The 27335-nt window shown below is 42.3% G+C and overlaps 1 protein-coding gene across 1 annotated transcript; it reads left to right on the top strand.

The window, feature by feature from the left end:
* Positions 1-3901: 3901 nt before the first annotated feature.
* Positions 3902-7954, top strand: LOC134466487 (uncharacterized). Its single transcript, XM_063220384.1, has 7 exons — positions 3902-3985; positions 4102-4216; positions 5426-5462; positions 5570-5703; positions 6031-7336; positions 7458-7518; positions 7645-7954. The coding sequence occupies exons 1-7, from the start codon at positions 3976-3978 to the stop codon at positions 7773-7775; spliced, it is 1794 nt and encodes a 597-aa protein (XP_063076454.1). The 5' UTR covers positions 3902-3975; the 3' UTR covers positions 7776-7954.
* The last annotated feature ends 19381 nt before the right edge of the window (positions 7955-27335 follow it).

Consider the following 27335-nt stretch of genomic DNA (forward strand, 5'->3'; position numbering starts at 1 on the left):
AATGAATGCAAAAAAACTGGAAGACATGATCTATAGAAATTATTTATTTCATCTGCAGCTCCCAATCCTAACACATACACACATGCATGTGTGCATACTCTGTGTGTATTCACTTCAATCATTGTGAATATGTGATTACAAGTAATGTAAGTATGTAATGTGTGTATGATTTTAGTATACTTTCCTACCGCACAACATTTGGGCAGTCCTCCTTTTCCTTTAAAGCCACATCACAATGGAATGCCTGGTGACCTGAAGAGCTGTGGCTCGTTCAGGAGCTTTGAGTCACAGCTTAAACATGCTCTAAATAGCAGCCAAAAAATGTAACCACTAACATATGGTGATAATAATGTCTTATGGGTATTTTTTTATATTTTTTTATTGTTTTTATATTTGTTTGGGTGGGTGCAGGTGGGTGTGTGGGTGGGGGTGGGGGTGCAGGGGACACGCAGCTCTGAAGGAGGTGAGAAAATGGCCAGAGGGATCCGTGTCACGACTACAAGACTGCTTTGAAACCACAGATTGGGACATGTTCAAAACAGCTGCCACCCACAGCAACCACATTGACATTGAGGAGTACACAGACACTGTGACCTCCTACATCACAAAATGCATTGATGATGTTACAGAAATAAAAACGCATCACCACCAGAAGCCAACCAGAAGCCATGGTTCACAGGAGACGTTCAAAGACTGCTGAGGGCCAGAGACAAAGCCTTCAGAGCAGGAGACGTAGCTGGCCTAAAAGCAGCAAGAGCAAACCTGTCCCAGGGCATCAGGAAAGCAAAAAAGGAATACTCGGACAAAATAACAACACACTTCAAAGACAGCAGAGATGCACAGAGCCTGTGGCAGGGCATACAGGCCATCACGGACTATAAGCCCGCACCACGAAGCTGTGACAACAACACCTCTCTGCTAAACGACCTAAACAGTTTCTTTGCCCGTTTTGAAGCACAAAATGACACTCATCCACAGAAAACTCCCCCTCCCCCCATGATCAACCCCTGTACCTGTCCTCTGCCAGTGTGAAGAGGACACTGGCCACCATCAACCCACGCAAAGCAGCTGGCCCAGACGACATACCTGGCCGAGTGTTGAAGGATTGTGCAGAAGAGCTGAAGGATGTCTTCACAGACATCTTTAACATCTCTCTGGAGCAAGCAGTCATCCCATCACTTTTCAAAGCTGCTACCATCATACCCGTGCCGAAGAAATCATCACCATCATGCTTCAATGACTACCGTCCTGTAGCACCCACGCCATAATCATGAAGTGCTTCGAACGGCTAGTCCTGTCACACATCAAAGCCACCCTACCCCCCACCCTGAACCCCTACCAGTTCGCATACCGAGCCAAGCGATCCACGGAGGATGCAATCTGCTCTGCCCTCCATCCAGCCCTCACCCACTTGGACAATAAAGACTCATATGTGAGAATGCTGTTCATTGACTTCAGCTCAGCATTCAATACCATAATACCACAACAACTCATCAGAAAACTGGACAAACTAGGTTTCAGCACCTCCCTCTGCAACTGGCTGCTGGACTTCCTGATGCAGAGACCACAAGCAGTACGGGTAGGGAATAACACCTCAAGCACCCTGACCCTGAGCACGGGGGCTCCGCAAGGTTGTGTTCTCAGCCCCCTGCTGTTCACGCTGCTGACACATGACTGCACAACGACCCACAGCACTAACCATCTAGTGAAGTTTGCGGATGATACAACACTGGTGGGCCTCATCACTAAGGAGACTCACTACAGAGAGGAAGAAGACCTGCTGGCCAGATGGTGCATGGAAAACAACCTCCAACCAAGGAGAATGTTGTCAACTTTCAGATGTGCCAAAAACAAATGTCACCACTGATCATTGACGGTGATGATGTGGAGAGAGTGAGCCACACAAAATTCCTTGGAGTGCACATCAGCGACGACCTCTCCTGGACCACCAACACTACAGCCCTGGCGAAGAAGGCCTAACAGCGACTCTACCTCTTGCGCAAACTGAAGAAGGCAAGTGCACCCTCCATCATGACAACATTCTACAGAGGAACCATAGAGAGCGTCGTGTCCAGCTGCATCACAGTGTGGGGAGGAAGCTGCACGGAGAAAAACAGGAAGACACTCCAGCGTGTTGTGAACACAGCGAAGAAGATCATTGGAGTACCACTCCCCTCCCTGCAGGACATTTACACCGCACGCCTCAACCGGAAAGCACTGATGATCATCAAAGACACAAGCCACCCTGCACACAAACTGTTCAGCCTCCTGCCCTCTGGAAAGAGGTACAGGCGCCTCCGTTCCCGTACCACCAGGCTTGCAAGCAGCACGATGCATCAAACAATCAAGATACTGAACACTCAACCCACTCTCCCTCCACTGTCAGCCTCTAGCCAGCCAGGCCACTGACAACCCCCCCCTCCCTCATCCCCACCACCATATCTGCGACTGAACATTCCACCTGCACTACTACATCTGTGACTGAACTTTCAACCTGCACTAACTCAAAACATACACATGCACACACACACACTATACACACACACACACACACACACACACACACACACACACACACACACACACACACACACAAGCACACTGCACTTTCTGCACTACACCCAAACATACACACACTGACACACAACACATACTCACACACATACACACACACACACACACACACACACACACACATACACAGGTACACACACACAGACGCACACCGCACTTTCTACCTGCACTAAACACACACACACACACACACACACACACACACACACACACACACGCACACACGCACACAAAACACATACAAACACACACACACACATACTGCTGCTGGTGTATTTAATAAAAACCTTTTTTTAATTATTTATTTCTTCAAATGCTACTATTACTATGTCAGAACGCTATAAAGGACTTTTAGAAAAAAGAACAACAAAATACCTCCTCTTAATGTATGTTCTCTACAAGTCTTCTGTTGTCCAGTCTTGCACTTTAAATGTCTGTATGAGCAATGTCCATGTATGAGTACTGTCTATGTCTATACTGTCTATGTCCTTACCTAGATTAGTCTATGTCTGCATGGGAGAGCAAGAAACGCAATTTCAAATTCTTTGTATGACCAGTGCATGTAAAGAAATTGACAATAAACTTGACTTGACTTGACTTGACTTGATGAGTGATTTGTTTATTGTTTTATTTTAATTAGTTTTTTTATAGCTTTACTTAATTATTCTATTGTATTTTATTTTGTTTTAATGTCAGGGACTACAGATGCCAATTAGCCGACGGCTAACTCTGGTACAGTGCATTAAATGGAAACATTTAATAAACTGAATTGAATTGAAAAAAGTAGATAGGAAGACCACAGGGTAACTATTTTACTACAGGACTACAGCATTCTACAGCAATAGAATGTTCCATTTGGTCATGGTGATGCTATCAGAGACAGTCCATTCTGAGTGAATCTTTGATGCTATCATCAGAGATTCTAGGAGTATTATGGAGATATGCCAACGCAACAGGTTGCTATAATGGGCACCTAACGTGACTGGTCTTCCTAAAGGGGCGTGTCATGATACTCCTAGAATGAGTAGGACAGTCAGAGATGATCTATATGCAATTATTATCTATCATTATTATATTATTATCATAATTATTATTATTATCTATTAGAATGGAGAATCTTTGGGACAGTCCTTAGGCCCAATCCCCCCTCCCCCCCCCCCCTTGCAACAGTAGAACCCGGAAACAATGGGCCAACGGAACGTCTCTCTTATCCAGTCTCTCTGCTATCATCTTTACCTTTATGATGTCAGTGATGACATATTGGAATGTTCATTGAATGCAGCCCAAGTTAATCCAGTCGACCATTCTCATACACCTCTGCATTTTTTAAGGAGGAAAACAGCCTTTTCTGTACAGAAAAGATTCATTTTTTTATTTGATGAAGTTGGTTCCTTGCAGAAGATGAAGGAAGGTCAGTATATTCAGTTAAATACTCAATAGACTACTATACATCTTATAAAATCTCTCTAAGTCTAAATATAGACAGAAACTGTGTGCATTTTGTAGACATGTGTCTGACATTTTCAGGCCCAGAGGATCCTTTCCAGTATGAGCCTGGACCTGGGTCTTCATTACCCTCTGATGGACCAAGCTCATCTCAACCATTTACTGTGCAGGAATATATTTCCAACCTCTCTGAGGAGTGAGTTGTGCTTCTGATATGTTGCTATCTAAATCAAAATTTTATTATTTGTGATTCTTATGCCCCATATTGTACCTTAAAGGAACAGTCCGCCTCATTTCAAGAAATTGCTTATGTAAGTCCCAGTAAAAATGATAATACATAGGATTTTTCGTCTATGTGTTTGCATTGCCTAGTTTAACAGTATAGCCAAATTAAGTGCGCAATGCAAGTCCATGGGAGCAAACTAAACATCATCAAATATACAAAACAGCTATTTAATCCCGTCCTGTGATTCCTTTGTGGCTTGACACTAATGCTCCCATTTACTTCCAGTGATTATGCTAAGCTATGCATATAATTTTGATACCAATAAATCTAAGTACTGAAAACACTGAGAAGAAAATGATATGCACATTCATGAAAAATGCTGGGAAATACTGCAAATATGTGAAAATCAAAAAAGGGTGGACTGTTCCTTTTAAGGTAAAGTGTGGGATTGTCCAGAATATGCATTACAGCTATGCTTCCCATTGCATTCATGCTGCCCGTACCCCAAATTTGTTTTTTGATGAATATTTATAATCTATAATCAAATAATTTACAAGTTAGTTAAATAATAAGTAGGCCTACAGTATGTCATGTCTATTACTGGACATTCGTCACAAGGTTATCTTCCACACACGCGCTCTTCTGTCTTGTTGGTGCGTCTCTGAAGTAATCTAGTAGTAGGAAATGGATCGCACTCAATTTTTCTTCTTTCTTGTTGTTTTCTTTTTATTTTAACATTGCAGGGACTGGCATGACAGACGTTTCGGCTGCACAGAGCCTTCTTCAGTGTGACACGTCATGTCAGTCCCTGCAATGTTAAAATAAAAAGAAAACAACAAGAAAGAATAAAAATTGAGTGCGATCCATTTCCTATTACTGGAAATTCAAAATGACAGTCATGGGAAAGACCCACTTTTTTATGTATGACATTGAGGGCAGTGTAAAATACTCGAGAAAAAGAAAACATTTTTGAATGGGCAGAATAAAATTCTTGAATTAAACCTGCCGTCAGCATGATTTTTGTTATGGCATCTGGATTTCAAAGCTGCACATGAAATTAGATGCAAACCCCATTCCTACTTGCCAATTGTAGACTCCCCCCATCCCACAGATTGGTTTATTTAGATATTCTGTTAAAATGTACCAATTACATTTCCTTCTCTTTTTCATTTTTAACAGGGACTGGATGGCTTTCAGCAGCCTGTTGAACCCCCCTGTCAGTATTGATACTCTCACACTATTTTCATATTGTTATTTAATTATTAGTTTTGTTGTATGTTATAGGATCAACTTTGTGTGAAAAAATATTTCTGTTGATTCCAGATGTCAAGGTGCCAGTTTGTGGAGATTTGTCAGACTGTGCTGAAGGTGGCCAGCTCCAGCTCCATGGGTATGATTCTACCAGTTTTTTCATGTATGGAGAGAGATCTGGAGTGCTACTCATACAGCCCCTCAAGGTAACAGAAAGGAACATATGAATCAATCCCATACACAGGCCTGAACTGATAATGTGGCATACAGGACATTTCCTGGTGGGCAGAGAGAACCTAGGGGCAGATGCTCAAGGTTTTTTGTGCCTTTCCTTCGAGACTGGACGGCCCACAATGTAGGCCTAGGGGGTCCAGCAAAAATAACCTTGTATTGGTCCCAGTGCCAGTCGTGGACACACATCTGGAGATAGAAAAATGCACTTTACAAAAAATGTAAAAAATAATAAATTACATACCAAACTAAAACAAATTTCTAAATAAGTTTAACATTTGGCACGCTCTTCCTTATGACAGGTCTAAGAGTGCAGGTTCGTCCTCCTCAGATAAGATCACTGGAGCTCCGACAGGTCTGGGCGGCATGCTGCGGATGCAAGGCGCCATGGCAGCCTTCCACAAGTGCACTGCAGCATGGCGCCGTCCTGTCTCAGCTCTTGCTAATGTGGTCCGTCCTCCCTCCATGACTAAGCTTCGCGTTTACCTTGCCAAGCGCAGACCTTCTCCTGACCTGACTGATGTTGTCACCGTGACGCGTCCTCCCACTGTGACTGAGCTTCGGGTTTACAGCGCCAATCGCATGCCTTCTCCTGATCTGCCTGAAGTTGCTAGTGTGCTGCGACATGAGGAGGAATCCCATGACCCAACAGGCATCGACAGGATAGTGGAAAGAGTGTTGTCCAATGAAGGCATCGACTACGTCGCCAAACACCTGGTTGGCCAAATGCTTGGTGTTCTTCAGGAGGGTAGGCCGTCTGCGACTACAGGCAAATGCAGCCCCAGCTCACAGCTCACTGAGATGTACTCTTATGCAGAGGCAGCGATCAAAGACCTGCTCCAGCCTTATTTCCTGCCTCTTGTGGCTCATGCTGCTTCTGTGGACAGTGCAGGATTGAGACCTGCTGCTTCTGCAGCCCCTAATGCAGTAGATGGTGTTCAAGCCAAAGCAAATGCTGAGGATGCAGCATGTTCTCAGAGCAGGGCCCAAAGCTCCAGGTCCAGCACTGCCAGCTGTGAGCTGGACATGACCCAGCCAGACTCGTCCGCATTGCGGGTGCGCGCCAGCATGGTGAGCTTCTTCACCGATCTGATGGTCAACCAGATGATGGACAAGCTTTCCTTGGACGTACCTGCGCATCGGGACGCTGCAGACGAATCAGATGCAAGAAGTGCAAGAGGTCCCGAGGGCTGCTTGACCAGTGTCCTCATGTTGCGTCTGTTGGCAAACATGAGGGATGGAGGGAGATCCTCCGTTGATAAGGGAATGCTTCAAGAGCTCATCGACAAAATCCTGTCAGAGTTCCGAAGCGGTGCCTCTGGAGTGCCAAACGTCCATGGGTATTTGAACAACGCCAGGATTCAGAACATCAACAGGACCATGGAGAAGTTTCTGCTGAAGGAGTTTGGCTCCAAAAACATCCTGCAGAGAGCAGCGAACCCAAAGGATGACTCGTTTAACACGACCTTTCTGGCAAAGTTGAGCGAAGTCTTGAATGCAGATGTCACTGGTGCCTCATCTGCCCTCAGGGGTTCATTTCACCTCGGGTCAGGAGCCAAAGCAACAGGTGGAATGAAAACAGGGAAGAAATCCAAATTTGGAGTCAAGGTACAGTTAGAAAACTTTTTTATATAGGCCTACATATATATATAAACTTTAAAGAATTTCAGTCTCCCTTTTTGACACCAATGTGGCGTGTGAGCAACTTTCTCCCTCATTTACTACGTAGCTACCAAATAGACGAAAGCGAAGCTCAAAGGTGTCTCCGATCAATGTTGGTGCTGACAAGTGTAGGTTTTTATGAGTTTTAAGAGGTTCTTTCTGTATTTATTTTAATAGTGATTATTTTATTTTAATAATCCCTTTAGCGGCCTCTGCTTTTATTTATCATTGCTTATTTCCACTCTCCCCTACAGGTCAACAAACTGTTACACCTGCTCCATCCAGGAACACCTCTGCTGCAGATGCTCACAAAGTGAAGCCTCGTAAACGTTCCTGGATCAAGAAGCTATTCACCTGCTGCGTCTCCCAGGGAACTCAATTTTAAACAAACCCCACACATCCAACACCACCTAAAAGCTGTTTCCTCCATCCCCATCCATTCCATATCCATAATGTCAACACACACAAAATTATATTTTGAGATGTAACAGAGAAAACCACTTATCACCTCACAAAACACACACACAAGCAATACTAAAACAAATAAATTAAACCCCAACAAGACGTTGTCTCTTTGTCCATGTTTTCAATTGAAATGACATATTGCAGATTTTGTGTAAGTCCAGTAAAAAATCGATTTTATGGTCCAGTAACTTTAGGATGAGTATTTAGTGTTACTCTGTTGACTTAGTCTTAGGTCAGTTGAATTTGGGGTTGTGCAAGTATTAGATTTTTTTTTTAATTCCTCTCAGTTTAAAATGTTGGCCTCAATGACTGTACTCTGTAATACATGGTTAGCCTACTTTGCTTGATGAAATCAACATGTATTACTCTACCAACTATACGGTTATACAAATATTCCTAAAATTATTTGTTTAATCTGCAGCCCCCGAATCCCAACACACACACACACACACACACACACACACACACACACACACACACACACACACACACACACACACAGAGAAAATGTTGTGGAAAAAACAGTCAAACAGCAATCCATCAGCTGGTGACACATTTTTACGATACGATATGATATGATATGATATGATATGATATGATATGATATGATATGATCACTGTTGGGAAAGTTACTCAAAAACTGTAATGCACTACTTATTACATGTTACTGTCATTTAAAAGTAATGCCTTACATTACGACATTACTTTTTTTTTAAAGTAAGGCATTACACTACTTTTGCATTACTTTTAGTTACTTTAGCCAAAATGACTGGAAATAAGGATTTGGCAATCTACAGTGCAAATCTATGAGGTGGCATGACTTTCACCTGCCATCCACAAGTCGTTTTGGAAGCCTGCAGACTGAAAACCAACATTTTCAGGAATTGCGTCTTACCCACATACAATAAGGCCTAAGAAAAATAAAAGTTTGGTTCCGGTTGGTTGTCAGGTTTGGTCATCGTCCGGTCTGATTTTTTTTTTTATTTCCAATTTTTTTTTCAATTTCTTTTTTTTTTATGTCCGACCCCCCAACCCCCCACATGCACCAGATTTTGTCAGAAACGTTGTTGAACAATGCCAAGGACGATGGAGTTGAGGCTTGATAAGTACAGCTGAAGCTACAATGAAATATAATAAGCATTAATATGAGCCAAGAGGCCTATAATATTTTATTTCAAATTGATTTATTTCAATTTTAGTGATGTTTAGTTGAACAAAAGTGAGGGGGGTGCAACATACTCATCCCCCCGTCGGATAGCCTACCCTGCCGTGTCCCTGTCTCGTGCGAATGGGATGCATCCCCTCCTTTCCTGACTAATTTGGTGGTGCTATGGCACCTCTTCACAGGGCCGGTTATAAGCATAGGCCGGCTAGGCGGTCGCCTAGAGCGCAATGTGAAGAAGGAGCGCCGAAATGGCGCTCTCTGATGCGTAATTTTGCGATATGGAGTTTTTTTTATGAAGTCGCAATCAACAAAGCGTGGCGAAAGCGCTCCTCACGGCAAAGCGCCCCTCAGCCAATAGTAATATCGCTTTCAACTGTCTCTGGGAAGTTTGTGAACCAATAAACAGACAGTCCTGAGAAAGGGGGCGGGACTAGTGACAACGTGCAATCTATTTTGAATTTGGAGACTCATTCGAGAGACAGAGGGCAAGCGCGAACAGCAATGCTGCTCTGCTGGGTGGAGAATTGTTATGTTCTCATTAAACCAGTCATTGCATGATGCAGGTGTTGCAGAGGGTGTTTTGGAAGTATGTGGTTTAATCAGCAACCGTTTGTGGTAATGTAAAGCCTAATAGTTATGAGGCTACTGTTTGGAATTAGAGGGAAAAAGAGCTTTGCTTTTGATCTGAGAAATCGCTAGTTAGCATGCTAACATTAGCCAAGTATGCCAAGCAATGAAATCTAGTAAAGTAGGTGTTAGTAGCCTACTCACTAACACCCACCTGACATCATAATACTTGCTTAGGTTGACCAGCAATGTAAAGTAAGACCGGTGCCATGTTTAAAACAAGTTACGCTGCCATATCTCCTTCCATCCACTTGAATGAATTACCTGCTTGTTGTAAGCTTAAAAAAAAAAACATTGTTTCCAGACCAGAATGACATATAGGCCTACATTAATCATGTAAGAGAACCATGCACAGCATGTTTTCATGCTGAGTGATGTAGTATTGCAGACAAGTGAGGCTATTTACTATATTTTGTATGTTATGAAATTCAAAAGCGTGACAGCTTTTCTCCCTTTCTCTCACCCTGTCCCTCCGGTTCAAACACATAGATAGCCCCCTTCTCATTCTCCTACTCACAAATGCACCACTATTTCCAGTACAGAAATGAAATTGGTTTGGAATCATAGACAGCACAAATGTGTAGCTTATTAAAATTGTTATGCTGCCATGCTTTGTGATGCTGTAGGTAGTGTAGATAGGCTATCAATGCAGACCTCCTTGGTAGGCCTATTGTCTACACATGCATTTGACATGCAAATGTACTGTACCACTCTCCTGGCATTTCAATTCCATTTTACAATTCAAACATATTGATAACCTCCCTCTCATCTGGGGTTGGAGGCACCACCACCATTACATCCAAGACTCCACACAGTGAAGGTACTTTCATGCGACTCAATCTGATGTGTTGGTCGGCTGTCCAAAAGAACCAGAAATCCATTTGATGCAAAACAGTTATTGTTCTTGATGCTATTTAGTTAAGCTTACTACCGGTATTACTCTTGTGTTCTGTAAGGTATAAAAAAAGGGGGGGGGGCGCCAGAACTCAAACTCGCCTAGGGCGCCAAATAAGCCAGAACCGGCCCTGCCTCTTCAAATCGTCAAATTGTTTGTAGGCTACTGTTTTTCGACGTGGAAAGCGGTTTGGGTTTCAAGTACAGTGTGCATTTAACTTAAATGTTCTTGGCGTCCTTATTTTCAATGGAGTCAAAGTAGTGGGCATATACCCATCTTGAAAACGAGCAAGCTGGATCTTCTGGATCGGTCATCCTTTGTCAGCCTGCCATTTCGAGAGACGAAGCGTGAAAGAGGAAGCAATGTTCTGCGTGAAACTTTAAAATCTCTGCGCGGACGTAGGCTATCGTAGGCAATTGCTGATCTCACGGTGATCCGCGAACATTGTATAAAGAAAACAAAATACCCACACAAAATTTAGGTGAAAAAAATGCGTTGTAATGTGCAAGTTACTTGCATTGTAACGAGGACATATTACCGATTTTTTCGCCTGTAATCAGTTACATTACTGCGTTACTCAAAAAGCTAATGCATTACAGTAATTAGTTACTTTTGTAACGAGTTACTCCCAACACTGGATATGATATGATATGATATGATATGATATGATATGATATGATATGATATGATATGATATGATATTCAACTTCACTGCTCTTGCACGTAGGCCTACTGTATGAACACATCATGAAATGCAGTTTAGCAGTGGGGTCTGTCCTGAACACTCAAACTATAGACAAAGAGCTTCTAAATAACAGCACACCCATGTAACCCCCATGATTAGCAGCTATGCAAATAGTGCTAACATTTGGGGAGAAAAATCATATTAGTCTTGGATGCAGAACAAAGCATGCAGTGCAAGTCTATCACTGTTATCCCCGGGCAGGAGAAGTTATTCACCAGATTTTAATTTCAAACATGCGGATTCCTGTTCCTTTTTTTTTTTTGCTCACAGCCATGGCTGGGTCTCCTCCTCGGGCCATGAGGGAGAGAAGTTCTTTTTGAAAAGGGGAGAGACGTAGGCAGTGTCTCAGTGCTCTGATCTCCTCTTTCTTTGATGAGAGGCTGGGAGCTAGCTGACACCTGAGCTAGTTACAGTTAAATCATTTTCATCCTGCACATCAACAGCTCATCTTAAAAAGCAACAAAATATGGAGAGGAGCAAGAGCGAGGTGTCCCCTGTGTGTCTTGCACGAGGCGGGAGAGTAATATTCACCAATGGCAAATTGAAGAGCAAAAGTCTCATGCTGATTTCCTTTGTGTCTTCCTCAGATGTCTTACTTTCAAATTATTTAGTTGTTTGAAACACACTGTTTGTGGGGTGGTGATGGTGCAGACAGTCTCTCTATTTTCTTTTTTTAAGTGAGTTTGCTGTTGGAACAAGTCCAGTAATTTTTTTTGAATAATATGTTTACTATATCTTTCATGCATAATCTGTCCTCTTCACTCCTGCACCTGCAAGAAGAGAGGACAAATTTGTTGAGAGACAAATTACTATTTCAATAAAGACACAACATCTTTGATTTTAAACATCATAGTTCAACAAAAGACAGTTGCACCCTAAAATGATAATAAGTGTGAATATTCACTCCTTTCTCCTTTATAGGACAATATTCTCCTTTCAATGGATGTTATTTGAGTTCAACTGGGAACCGTGTGTAGGACATCTTGCCAATGGTTGATATTATGGCCTGACATTGACTTTGAAACTACTGTAGATGATGTTTAGATGAAAGAACTTGCCTGATTATAATCGACTTTCAAATGCCTTACCGAGATGAATGATGCCTTACCGAGATGATATAAATACAGTTGAGCCCAACAACAACAAAAAACATGTCACTGCCTTAAACAAGCCTCTACCCAGGGCCATTGGATCAGCTCAAAGTCAATTGCTTCCCAACAAAATGGGTTGAGTTCCCTATTTCTACAGAGCTCTGAAACGACGAAGGTGTTGCGTCAGTAGGAGGGCGTAGCCTGGCTACGAAAGAACATGCTTGCAAGATGACAGGTGCAGGTTCATCAGTATCCAGCAAACACTTTATCGTGACCCGTATGGGGAGCCTCAAAACCATAACTCGCATCATATCGCTTTAACTTGCTCCAGCCATCACAACAAGAGAGTGGCTGGTCCTGCGGTCCACATGACACAATAACCTAACAGGTGACCAGACAGAGACCCAGAGCAGGGCTTTAACATCTGCCCGTGTCTGAGACTAATCCCAGCCAAGCGTTGCGTAAATGCCAAGTTACCCAACATCCTCTTCAGATAATCCGTTCACCGGGGGACAAAAAAGGTGGATTAGAATAATATAATAATTTGCTCATCACCAGGAACAAATTCAATCCCTGTTACACAGTAACATTCACAGTCACAATAATGCATAATCTAAAGCTATTTGCACACCAAACAGATAAAAGCAGACTTGCAACTACAACCAAGAAGGTTGTCCGTCTGTCCCTTGAGAGTCTTGATGGAATGCAATTTTTTGGACATCAGCGCCAGTGTGTGGGTTTGTATAGAAGAGCAAACTTTAGCAGAGCACTGCTCTGCACTTTGGCAGAACCAGTGTGAGGAGGGCCTTACGTAGCCTAATGTTTTCATGACATCGCCGCAAATGCAATGCGTACTGATATTTTGCATTATACTTATGTTCAAATACATGCTAGTATGACATTTTTATGAATCCTATTATATATTTGTCAAACATTATAAATTATTGTAGTATTATATTTTTTGAGATTGATCACCCCTGGAGCAGAAGGCGTCAAATCTCATGGCAACATGTGAACGAAGTACAGTATCTATCCTTAATTCTCATCCTCTATGCCTGCCCTTGGGATGACCTGTTAAAAATCCTTGCACCATGATGCTGGGCAGGGCACAAGTACAGTGAAAAGAAGGTGTAAGAGGTGCTATGTTTCAAAATAGATGACAAAGAGTTCAGGTTATGCAGAGAGCTCCGTTCTCATGGAGTAAAAGAATGGAGTTTGTTTGAAGTCCTTTGAAGACTCCCAGGAGATCCTTCACACAGTATATTTTACAGGATTAATTCAACATTTAGAGAGTGGGCCCAGCGGATAGGCCTATAGTGTTATATTTGACTCGCTGATTGTTAAATTAACCCCCCCAAAATTTACTGTGCATCAGATATAATGGAAATTCATCTCAGGGCTGATAGCTTTGGCTTAGACTGGTACAAAGTCATCTGAAAGCACCCCGCCCAGCCCCCCACCCAAGACAAATACATTCAATGTACTCAGGACCCAATTCTGGGTCTCCCCTTTGTCCTCCCCTGTCGGATTCCCTGATTTCTCTGGCAAGCTGATTGGGCTGCCAAATCGATCAGACTCCAAGCCTTACCGCAGTATTACCAGTGCCAGACTCCTCAGAGCAAACCTTTCCCGCTCAGTGCTTCAAAGGGCCATCAAGGCAAAAGTTTAAGGGATCATTTGACAATACAATCAGAGGCGGACTTTACATTAGACAAACCTAGGCAATTGTCTGGGGCCCCAACCAAATCTGTCCTCCATAGGGGCCCCAACTGTCTCACCATTCATAGTAAAGTTAACACACAAAAAAGTAGCCATTGTCACACACAAAGTATTCAAAGATTATGAGACAAAATACTTAAATAAAATAGCACCAAAACACAGAATTATCTTTCTCATGACTTTTCAGGGTCCCATATTTATATTTTGCCTAGGGCCCCAAAATGGTTAGATCCGCCCCTGAATACAATGACATACAGCAGCATAGCCCATGATGATCTGAGGTTCTCAAGAAACATTTCTGATATTACAAGAACATTTCACACAATGTAACGGTTGAATGCAGAGTGTAATAACCACTTCAGCCGCTTTATATTTTGAGTACCTTTCAGTGCAAAACTAACTCCAATCTGCTACTGTATTTCTCTACATCATGTCAGGGAGAGAGAGAGAGAGAGAGAGAGAGAGAGAGAGAGAGAGAGAGAGAGAGAGAGAGAGAGAGAGAGAGAGAGAGAGAGAGAGAGAGAGAGAGAGAGAGAGAGATGAATGCCCTTCTAGGGTGTTGCAACAAGCGGCACACAGAGACTAACACAAGTAGCGCGGTCTGCCTGCATATTCCTCCATGAAAAAGTCACCTCAATAAAAAAGAGAGTGTTATTCACAAATGTTCTTGTGCATGTGTGGAGGTTGTTGCAATGTATGACTATATTCTCTATTATATCCCCAATGTAAGGCTAGGTACAATGACCATACATGAGCAAGGGTGGGTAACCGCACTGGCTTACAGGGCCCAGGCCCAGGGGCCCTAGAGTCAAAGGAGCCCTGAAGACCAAGCCTCTATATTTCCTTTTTTCATATCACCTTAAAATCACACTTTAAACAACTGTAATGTCTCCCTTTGTCCAGGGACATACCCCTGAACCCCCAACAATACCGTATTGGGTCCCTAACATCAGAGAGAGTAGAGAGAGAGAGGTTACATTGGCCCATTGTTTCCGGGTTCTATTATTGCAAGGGGGAGGGGGGAAAAATCCCCCTTTAGGCAGACCTAGGCAGACCTAAGGACTGTTCTATTCAATGCTAGGAGCATTATGACACGCCCCTTTAGGCAGACCGGAACCTGGTCATGTTAGGTGCCCATAGCAACCTATGTTGGCATATCTCTATACTTAAAGAATCTCTGCTAACATCTTGCCTAAAAACCCAGAATGTTTTTTTAAGCTACCCATGGAGGGGGGGCCTTTCTAGTTATCTGCTGGCCCCAGAGGCCCATGGAGTCCTAATCCGTCCCTGTACACGAGCATGATTATCTGCATCCATACAGTCCAGTGTTGCCCTCTGCTGCACAGAAAGTAAACTAGTAATGCAATTAGAATTACTGTAATAAAAAGAAGAATTGTGCTGCAATGTTAAGTTCTCTCCTAGAATGGAAATGGCCTGGTGTTAATTTTTTTTTCAATTTCAATTTTGATAGGCATTAAGATCTTATCTACAATGGAAACCAAAGTCTTGTAATTGACTCTCAACCTCATATTTGCATTAGAACAATGAGACCCTGGCTTTTCATCTGCGTCCTTAGGAGGAGTGGTACCGTTTTTTCCCCCCTTCTTGTCTTATCATGACACAGAATAATCAGCTCAAACCCAACAGCAATGTGCAACGAGAAAAAAATAGAGAAACAGGATGGGAGGATCTGTCTGACTTTGAACACAAAATGAGCCCTCTCGCAGCATGCAGACACTGGGATAGAGATGCACAATCGGCACAGCCCAGAGGGTGGCAAACAAACGCACTCATGTGCTTCAAATAGTCCTTCCACCCCATACTAGTGAGTAGATAATGACTTTGAGCAATCTCATCAACATCACCTTACGTCTCAGTGCTTCATCACACGTACACAGGCACGCATACACAACACCTCGCTCACTGTTACTTGTGTGACGGCTGTCTGTGCGGTCCTCGGCTAAAATGACAGCCATCCACAGTGATTACACAGAAGAGTCAGCCCAACGCATCAACCTGCCTCTTCATAAGGGAAAAGAAAATGAAGACTGAGGAAGAAAAAATAATTGCTCACTCAGAGTAACCTCATCTGTCCACTGTACTGAATGTTCCAAGTAGCCTATGTGCCGTGCCCGTTGTGTCCACATCAGTGGAGTAGTCTACTTTTTTGTAGTGGGTATACTGTATTTTTGAGCATTTTTGAAGTGGATACTGTATATGTTTGTGCTATTCTAAATAATGGATCAATCAATTTTAAGTGGGTATACTGAAATCCCTGACATTTTTAAGTGGGTATACTGCGTATAGCCTACCTGCGTTCTATGTAGACTACACCACTGGTCCACATCAATGTGAAGAGTGTCCAGATGTAAGCTCAGTAACATGTTGGCCTCTTGATCTGGGTGGTGCGGCTGTAAGCCAGCAGATGGAGCCTTAGCTCAAACTACCACAACCACCGCATCTGATCCACTTCTGTCACTGACAACGTTCCTTACTTCAAATTATTTTTTTCACTCCTTTTCAGCTGTATTGTATTTCAGCTTTTTATGTAAATTAAATGTATTGTGCATGCAATGCAAGGCACTTCCCTTGCACTGCCTTTTTTAACAAGTTTGCTTTATTTCAAGCATGTACATTGAAGTATGATTACTTAATGTTTTTTGATGGGTTTTCTGAGCTATTTCACTCACTGTCAATATGATGTAACTAAAGAGTATGAATGGGCAAGCATGACATAAAATACTACAGAGAACATAAATCATTCATGAAATACAAAATGGAACATGGCATTCACAAGGGGAAAGTTCCTGGGAGTGTCTGACCAGCAGTTCATTCAGCTCTTTCCAGTCTTAGTTTATGGCACGTTGTTGTGCCACATCGAATAATATATATTACAGTTCATTGAATTAATGCTGTACATTGCATTAATATTACAATACATTATATTAGTGTGCATTAAAACAAAGCAACATATAGTTATTTAGATAATGGGTGTTAGTTACTATGGGTGTTGTTCAAGGGACTTTCAGCAATGGATGTATGGAACGGATACACTATAAAAATCGCCATGTAATTAGGGAAAATAACAGAGTAGAACAACGAATATGTCAGTCAGGAGGTCACTCACGATCTACCTACTTGTCCAAGATGTAAACCTGCGACCCTCTAACCCCTAGCTACAAGGCCACAGGTGCCTAGCCAAGATTTTCAATCTTGACACAACACTGTGCATTGGTTTAATGGTAACAAAGTGTTAGATTAATATATTTGTTGATGGATGAGATCGGAGGCAATCAGCAAACTTTTTTTCCCTTATCAGCTGTAGAGATGATAAAAAGTAAATGGTGTACTGCAGTGGTTGTTAACCTGGGGTGCGCCAGAGATTTCAGGGGGTGCACGGAATTGTGTTTGCGTTGACGTTGTGACCAAAATTCTGTTAGCAAACATTATCATTAGGCCAAGTCAAACCCAAATTTAAACCGGTTTTGGTCCCCATGTCAAGTCATTAAGGTATTGATTAATGTCTCAAGCAAGAATCATTGTAATAAATCACTTAAATCATTTTTTAGGGCTTATAGAAGTGTAGAAGTTTGGGCTGGGGGTGCGTGGCTTGTCTTGGTCACAGGTATGGGGGTGCGTGAAGAAAAAAAGGTTAAGAACCACTGGTGTACTGAAATTTGCAACTCAAATCTAGCCAGGGTGATCTTCCCCCAGCCTCGTTACAAATGTCCTGTGCCACTGAATGACCTAGCCATCTGTTCCTGGTGGAGAGTGTAGGCCTACTGTACAGCAAGTCCAACCCCCTCTCCACAACGGCAATTCCCAATTGAGCTGTTTGGTTAAGGTCATGAGTTTTTAGCTCTGTGCATTTCCTAGAAGAGGGCTTGAGAAAAGAAGAGCATGCAAGATCTCTGCGTGTTCCTTTTCCACAATGAGTCTCATAACTGCTCCTCCTTACTCCTCTCCCCAGCTGTGTGGGACGAGGGAGGTGGGCTGGGCTGGGTTGGGTTGGGTTGGGTTGGATTGGGTTGGGTTGGGTTGGGTTGGGTTGGGAGTTTGGGTGGAGGCCGAGAACACCGTGCAGCATCTCTTCACCAGATAACAATCAGGAATGCACGAGGGCAGTAATTGCTGACCGATTCTTTCTCATTTTTAATTACTTTAGCAGCAGCTGAAGTTCACTGACCCTTGTCTCAATTGAATAAAAAACTGTGTGTGTGTGTGTGCCTGCCTGCCTGCCTGCCTGCCTGCCTGCGTGCCTGCGTGCCTGCGTGCCTGCGTGCCTGCGTAACTGCATGCCTGCGTGCCTGCGTGCCTGCGTCGTGTGTGTATGCATGTGTGCGGGGGTGTGGGGGGTGTAATGGGGAGGGGTTGTTGGCTGTCAGATTTTGTAACTTTCCGATAATGAGCAGTCATCATTGAACCAAATCTTTACACACAACAGATTTTTTTGAACTGTACTGTTTTAACTCACATCCAGAAAAAAAAACATTATTACGACATAATATAATGCAATTTCGATATACTAAACTCCTTACTCTCTGAGTGTTTTTAAAGTCAACATTTAGATTGCTGGGAATAGTTGGCATACTTCTAATATCGGTCATGATGACCCAGCACGCTAAGGTAAAGAAGGCCAGTGGTACAACCTCCCTGTTTCTCTGTATATACTGTGCAAATGAAGACTTAATGCAACAGTAAACACATGCACAAATCTCTCTCTCACACTCTCTCTCTCACTCTCTCTCTCTCTCTCTCTCTCTCTCTCTCTCTCTCTCTCTCTCTCTCTCTCTCAAAAATGTATCATTTCCTATTCTTTAAAAAAAATGTCCTGAAATGCCCTATGGGGGAAATCCTGAAATAAATATTGTACGAATTTCATTATTCTGGGTTTTCATAATATTATGCATTCATGCATTCTGAAGAGGCATGTTGGACTCTGCTCCCAGATTTTGTCAACTTTATGTCCTTGGCTCAACTTCACTTCTGAACTCAACATAAACCTGATTGTTTAAACACACATTTTTAGTTTAAATAGGCATACATATTGTTAGTTTAAGCACAAATTTGTTTTCATGAAGTTCCTTTTAGAGCAGAGGTGACCAAACTCAGACCCAGGGGCGACATGCGGCCTGCTGAGCCAAATCATGTGGCCCGGGCCGTACACCCTTTACAAGAAAGAAAACTATTAATACAAATTTACATGATCACCCAACATTCATAAGAAGGTTATCTAAAACTGGGGTCTTGCATGCACAAAATTAACCAAGTACATAGTCCTACTAGTATTTACTATTTACAAGTACATACTATATCTTATTTGCGATGTGAATGGCATAGCTGACAAGTTATGTCAGCACACACTATTTCTTATTATTGATAGGGGGAAGTTGCCTGTGACATCTGCCTCTTTGTTCAATATTCTAAACACAATGTGGCCCTTGGGCCAAAATAATTGCCCACCCCTGATTTAGAGAAACCACATCAGGTACTGTATGGAAAGAGATGAGCTTGATACACAAGCTTAATCAATACCTGATGGTTACTTATTCGGCTTAACCAACATGTTACAAAATACATCTGATTACTTTTTTGCACAAGAGATTTTTGTTTTGCAACTCTGCAACTTTTTGTTTTGCATGAGCACTCATCTTTGCAAACTCATTCATTGACACTATCAAATGGTTACATTTAAAATTGTAAATTAGTCATTTTGATCACAACAAGTCAGCATAGTATGATTAATATTGCCAGAACAAATTAATTCCATACTTCTTACGCTGTGAGGACATTTCTGGCGGGTGACACTGTTGATGGATGACATGTTTGTTGATGTGCTGACATGGTTTGACGAAATCAAAACAACCCCTGCCTAGGTGGGGTCCTCAAACAATGGAAAGTATGTGCGTCTGCACACCCACCCAAATACACGACTGATCGGTGTCTGGGCAAAGGTGATGACCTCTGGGTTGGCACGACCTTCAGCAGGGGATGGCGTTGGCTGAAACAACCATGGGTCCGTCCAACACAAGACCCCCTTCTCCAGCAGTTAAGCTCATAATGGCAAACTAGAGCGAGCAAAAACACTTGCTCAGCAGTGAATATATCAAACGCAAAAAGCAACATCGCGCAACACTCTTCATGGGTGGTCCTGAAACCCATGGAACTCACACATGCATGTTCTGGTATCATGATAGCGTGATGCGCTGGTCTGTCTGCTGGTATTCATTATCTTCTTAGGATATTCTGTTCTTGGGTGATCATCTCAACGGCTGATCTGGCAACCTCACAGGAGAACACACTGGGGTATATGCCTACGCTTAATTGGCCCACAGAGGCCCGTATCCTACTCCCCTGGACTGGGAGGCCCGCACAGGTCTCGATTATGAATTTGAAGCACGCCGCGTCGTGTGACCTACAGACATCACGGAGGAGGGTGAGTGAGTCGTTGACAGGCCAACGCCCGGGGCACAAGTTATTCCTCTTTTCCAAATTTGTATCCTGTCTCCTCCGTCATCGTTGTGGACTTGGATAAAGTCCGTTTTATATTGGACATTCATTTAACATTTAAGATACACCTGTTAATTGTTATCAAACCAACTTTGAAAGACAGACACATTTCTTCATGTGCCACAAAGCTTAAATGTCTTTTCCAGATACAGTGGTGTATATCATGTTTGAATGTTATTGGAATGTGCAATATAAAACGGACTTTATCGTACGTCGGGTATGTCATCCCGGGCCCAGGGTGATGGGGGCCCAAGAATTGGGTGCCCATTACATTGCATGTATTCAGGGGGGTATCTTTCAGGTGACTTTGCCCTGGGACCAGACAAAGCTGTTAGGAACCCTGCTATTGGTTATGACACTCTGTGCAGGGGGACAAAGGCTACATTTGAAGGTCTTGCCTGCTGCCTGATGTATTTTGATTGCGCCCTACCAAAATTGGTGGATGCTTCATGTGCTGTTCTTCCACTGGACCCTGCCTTACAATGACAGGATGCAGGGTTACAGCAACATTCAAGTTGCATACCCTCCTTATTTTCAGTTCATCCCCCAATCATTGTCAAGTTTATACAAGCCGTTTTGTCAACAGCAGCCTTTCCTCTGTCGTCTGTTTTTTCCTTCTGATGTGTTGATGTCTGTGTCAGCATTATGTCTGTTTTTTTTATTTATCAGCCAATGCCTGTTCACCCAATTCCCAAGGTATTACCATTGATAAGGACAGAAGCAATTTTGTTGGCGTCTTCTACAACTTAACAGTTGTAAAAAAAAAAAAAAAAGGAAAATTCAAAATTGCCACTTTGGTCAACTGAACACCAGATTCTGTGGTCTTTCAGATAAAATTATCTGTCCATCTCTTTGACATTGGTGTAACAAAGGACCTGATATCTTCTCTGATCTAGGCTTTGCATCAATTTATAAAATAGTGCTGCAAAATACTGTACCAAATTGCATTTGCACGAACAGTTTTAAATGAAAATTCATACATTCAATCCCCATGAGCATGGCTTTATTCTTAGTTGATGAATATGCGTTGTCTGCAAACTTTGTGATGCAGCACAAATTTGAGATTATCTATCTACCACATTGTTGGCCAGATAATCTTTCAGCATTTCATAAGCTTCATATTATCATGTTTCGGTACATTGCAATCATGAAGAAAAGTCACAGTCCATTAAAAAAAATCATGAACTAGAAATGCACTCAGAGAGTGCAGACCTCTGCCAAGGACGCTGTTTGATAGAACATTTGAGTTACACCCTATTTTTTTCCGCCAAGTTTTGTGGAGTTATAAATTGGAATGTCAAAATTCGCCCTATCCCGCAATGATGAAGATTCTTAAAAAAAAAAAAATCTTGATCTGGATCGTGATCTGGATCACCACCAAAATGTAATCACTTGTTCCTTCTGTCATTTCCAACAACTCTACAAAGTTTCATCAAACTCCACTCATCATTTTTTGAGTTATCCTACTGACAGACAGACAGACAAATAAACAGACAGACTGACAGACACGACCGAAAACACAACCTCCTTGGCGGAGGTAACACAGAGTACTAGGCCTCCTTCATATTGCACCTTTAGGCCAAGAGGTGTGACAAGAAGTGCTGTATACCGACTCACATGTTACTTTTCACGTGTGTGTGTGTTTGTGTGTGTGTGTGTGTGTGTGTGGTGTGGCGTGGTGTGGTGTGGTACGTGCTCTCACATGTGTTTGAGTGCATGCGAGCACATTTCACACACGAGGGCATGCATGTGTTTGTGGGTGTGTGAAAATGTAGTTAATGTGTCATGTGCACCCAGGCTTTGAGACCTGTGTGAATAGTAGCCCTGGTTGCATTAATGCCACCCCAGGTTTTTTAATAACAGTAACAACAACAATATCCGCCCTTGTCATCATGTGATTCGGTCAACTTTATTTCGACCTTGAACTTACTCCTGCACTCTGAGTATTGCGTGTAGATGCTTGAATAATGGCTGATGGGAACTAGATAAGGCACATTATCTTAGTAAAACACTTCATTGCATCATTGTGAGTCGCATATGCGGGATTGACGCAACATCCTGAGTTTATTTTGGGGACCCTGAATGACTCCTGTTGAACAACTTGTCTCCTTTATGTTTCCTGAAAAAGGAAATTATGCCTCAAATTCGCTGAAATGACCTTACGTAAAAAAGTGGATTTAAACAATAACAAGTTTGATAAGTAATTGATTATTCAAACCAGAGCATGGAGGATAAAGCACTGCTACTGAAGTTAGAAAGTTGCCTGATACATCTTGTAGGACTAAGCAACAAAATTAGGTAAATATCATAGAGAGCAAACATTTACAAAGAGAAGATACTCAAATCCTGGTTATCAGTTGTGACAGAAAAAAGTCTTTTAGTAAAGAATGAAACCCCAAAAACTGTCTCTGAAACTGCACAACCGTATCTCACTCATTTTTCGTGGTGCATTCACGTTATTGCCCGCCTTTCGTAAAGTCTTCACGAAAATAATAGATTAATTTTCACGCTGCCTATTCACTTGAATTGCCCCCTAGCGACCCACTAGTTTGATGCCCTTTCGGTAGCCTACCGTCACATGGTAATCAAACATTTCAAAGAAGCAATTTAGGGTTAGGTAGGGTCAAGGTTAGGGTTAAGGTTAGGGTTAAGGTTAGGGTTAAGGTTAGGGTTAGGTTTAGGGTTAAGTAGGGTTAAGGTTAGGGTTAGGTTTAGGTTTAGGTTTAGGTTTAGGTTTAGGTTTAGGTTTAGGTTTAGGGGACATAAGGCGTAAGTACCGAAAGGGCGTCGAATTAGTGAGTCCCGAGTGTATCAGCAGTGTTCTGTCAGCACCCCCTCCCCGCCCCTGCAGACGTTTGGATAACCATAGCAGCAGTGGGGCAATTCAAGTGAATAGGCAGCGTGAAAATTAATCTATTATTTTCGTGAAGATTTTACGAAAGGCGGGCAATAACGTGAATGCACCACGAAAATTACTCTATTATTTTCGTGAAGACTTTACGAAAGGCGTGAGATCGGGCTCAACTGCAAGCTGTGGATGTTTTGTGTAGGCTATAGTTACTGTGGTGACTTTTTTATTAATTAACCCACATTGCTAATTAAGATTATTAGCTGGGCCAATAAAATAGTCCATAACCCAATTTAATTAATAAGACTTAATCTGGGCTATAATGCCTGTTGCGCAAGGATAACCATCTTCTGCTATCTGACTCGTGTATGTTTACCATTTACCAATTAATACCTAAGTACTTATATTATTGTTATCACTATTACATACTTAGTTATTATTTAGTGAATTGGGCCCAAACAGCCATAAGCATACATTACCCATCTTTGTGCAGGAGAACAGTGAAGGAAGCAGAAGCCAGGAAATCACAGGAGAAGACGAATGCCATTGCCATCAAGAAAGTTACATTTATTGATACATTGCAAGTGAGAAGAGCAATTCAGTTAACCCTTAGAATACCATAATGTAGCATAGTGCCTTTAGCATCAGGGCTTTAGCGCCCATCCGCCAAGCGCTTCCCCAGTCGTCCCCAGCTCTTCCCCGCTAGCGTAGCAAGTCAGCTCTTTTAAACACCAAAGTATGACATCATTACATCATATTGCAAACATGGTCAAAGCATCAGTGCAGCAAGAATATACCAGAATACATCAGTCAAATAAGGAAATGGTCACTCCAGAATGTTACCTTCCCTGTGGCCAGTGGGCCTGAGCTACTCAGCCAGGGGGTGAGTGACCCGACACCCTGGCTAATTTTACGACAGGGAGCTGTTAGGGAGCTAGGCCCCAGCGTTCTATTGCTGACAGAGAAGCACATTTGAGAGCAAAACATCTCTAAAATGAAGATATTCTTCATGTGAAGATATTATGTTAATTTCCAATAAATAATTGTAAATATTAATGAAGAAATGTTGCCTCAAAACTTCGACATTACCTTAAAGGTACACTGTGCAGGAAATGGTCAAAAAAGGTACTGCAACTATGCTGCTCATTCAGTGCTGCTCATTGAAACTGGATTGCCTATTGCCAAAGTAATAAACTAATATTTTGTAGTATGGCCCAAGTGAAGTCATTTTTGGAGCTGAAAATGGCTAGTTCTGGAAATTCAAAATGGCGGACCATGTATGAAAAGTGCAATTTTTCCAGTCATAATGAATACTTTGAATTTGATGGTGGTGGTAGATATTCATGAAAAACGTAACATTAGTGAATGGGTAGCGTGAATTCTGGAAATAAACAACTAAAGATCTCACACAGTGTACCTTTAAGAACACCAAACAATATTCACAAAGTAATTCCTAGCAGAAAATAAAGATGGATAATATTTAACATCACTCCTACTATTTTGGTCAACTACGATATATTAACCGAACTAAACAGAAACATTAGCACAAAAGTTTAGTTAATGTCATTGTTGTCATCAGCATCGTCATCATTATCATTGGCATCATCACCATCATTACAGCCGATTACTATAATGCTTAGCAATGAAGTTAATTATGATTTTGCCCATTGTGCTTTTTATTGTCCTAACTTACAGATATTACAGGGCATTGGAACATATTACCGTCTCTGGAACAATGTGGTGTACGTTGGCTTGCTCTATGGCACTTCAGCCTTGGGTTGAACTTGCACATATATCAGGGGTGGGGAACCTTTTTTATTCGAGGTTCCACTTCAAATTTCTCCAAGGGCGGTAAAGGTCCTCCAAGGGCCATACTATGAACACAAACCAGGATTACCCCCTGGACTTTTGGCCTATATTGAAAGCAGCCACCTTAAAACAGATCCCACCTTCCACCCATGGTATTTCGAGACTGTTCACTGGCTGCAACAAGTTCAAGTAGGCCTAAGCTGACTTGCCAAGTTGAATAAGTTCATGCCCCACCACAGTGGACAGGTCGGTCAGGGAAGGAGGAGTGTTAGTCACCTGATCACATGGTGCTAGCACCAAAGATTCTCTATTCTAAATATTTAAACCGTCTCTGCTAGCACTCTGAGACACTGAAAACAAGTAGCCTAAGCGTATCCTCTTGGGAGTTAAAAAAGGATGTAGGGTGATTGCTTTCCAAGATTGCTGCCACACCCTTACATAACGCTCATGTCTCCCCATACAGAGAATTAGTCCCACTTCCTGGTTCTATATCAGTTTCCCGATCATTGGTATTGGTACTTTTCCGTCTGTTGCCATGGTGACAGTCTTGCTAACAACAATAGCAACTGTAGTGTTAGGAAAACTATGCCTCTTTTCCACTGCCGGTTTTCTGGTAGGCCTACAGCTCGACACAGTGCGACCTGGCCAGCACTTTTTGCTTTGCGGTTGAGCTGTGTCGGGCCTATTTGAAAAGCAAAATGTGGCAGCCGAGTCGAGCTTTGTCGAGCTGAAGGCCTACCAGAAAACCAGCAGTGGAAAAGAGGCACTAGAGGCCCTAGCATTGTGCTAACTGTCTATAATGTCATCTTTTATCAGAGTCAAGTGTTTTTGTTGAACAATGTCTTGTTCATCATTGAAAATAGTATACTTAGCATTCCAAATATCCCTGCAACACCATGCATAAATTTGGAAAGATCAATATAATCCTACACAGCCCTAACGGTAGGGCTCTAGCTTACTATGCTAGCAACCCAGGTTTGCCCGTCCTTCTACCCTCTCCCCAATAGTTTCCTGTCCCTCTGTCACTGGTCTGTCTCAAATAAAGCATAAAAGCCCCCCCAAAAATCTTGTAAAAATGATATATATATATATGCAAAGGCCTACATAATCCACCACCTTGCCAATATTCTAGACAGTGTCTAAATTTCTAACAACAAACCCCTATGCTTATGTGTCCTCTTATACTTACAGTAGATGTAGCCACAGTGCATTTTAGAACATACAAGAAAGATGCTTCCCTCATCAGCAGCTGTTTTCCGACATAGGGCACAAATGATGCTATTTAGATCTTGACAAGTGTAAGATGTATTTGACAGGGCAAACTAAAAGCCAGAGTCAAAATACTGTGTGAACACAAGAGTAAGCTATCTGTTTGAACATTGTATGCACACTCTGTCTGATGTGTGAACAAGTGGGCTTGCACAATGACCAGACCACAAGCCGCAAATATTTTCCATCAATGCTGCATGCACAGTAGGCCTATTGCACATTTGTGTGTGTGTGTGCGTGGGTGTATGTGTGTGTGTGTGTGTGTGTGTGTGTGTGTGTGTGTGTGTGTGTGTGTGTGTGTGTGTGTGTGTGTGTGTGTGTGTGTGTGTGTGTGTGTGTGTGTGTGTGTGTGTGAATGCATGCATACATGTACACCAAAATTGTTTTTTCCCCTCATACGACACATCATTTACCACATCACCATGGGTAGTTCTGCAGTAGAAAGCGATTCTGTTAAAGTGGCGCCTGAGTGGGCCGCAGCCCTGTAGAATTGCTCCTGGCCCCTGTTGCGGCCCCTGTTCTAAACAGTCAATGTTATTTTTTACTGACATATCGAAATATCAAATACTACATATCAAATAGAATATTGTACCTGGGGCCAGACTAGGTCCCCCTGGCAATTTTAGTCTACAACTGCCACTGCACGCCACTAAATATAAAAACTTATGTTCTGTCTTGATTACCTCCACCAAGGAGGTTATGTTTTCGGCCACGTTGGTTCATCCGTCTTTCTGTTTGTCTGTCTGTCAGCAGGATGACTCAAAAAGTTCTGAATGGATTTTGATAAAACTTTGTGGAGTTG

Source organism: Engraulis encrasicolus, chromosome 16 (assembly GCF_034702125.1).
Source record: "Engraulis encrasicolus isolate BLACKSEA-1 chromosome 16, IST_EnEncr_1.0, whole genome shotgun sequence".
In the NCBI taxonomy this organism is placed as follows: Eukaryota; Metazoa; Chordata; class Actinopteri; order Clupeiformes; family Engraulidae; genus Engraulis; species Engraulis encrasicolus.

What these genes read in the sequence shown, in the direction of transcription:
- LOC134466487 (XM_063220384.1), top strand. An exon ending in ATTTCCAACCTCTCTGAGGA is followed by an intron (nt 4,217 to 5,425) that starts GTGAGTTGTGCT and finishes CATTTTTAACAG; the next exon opens with GGACTGGATGGCTTTCAGCA. An exon ending in GCAGCCTGTTGAACCCCCCT is followed by an intron (nt 5,463 to 5,569) that starts GTCAGTATTGAT and finishes TGTTGATTCCAG; the next exon opens with ATGTCAAGGTGCCAGTTTGT.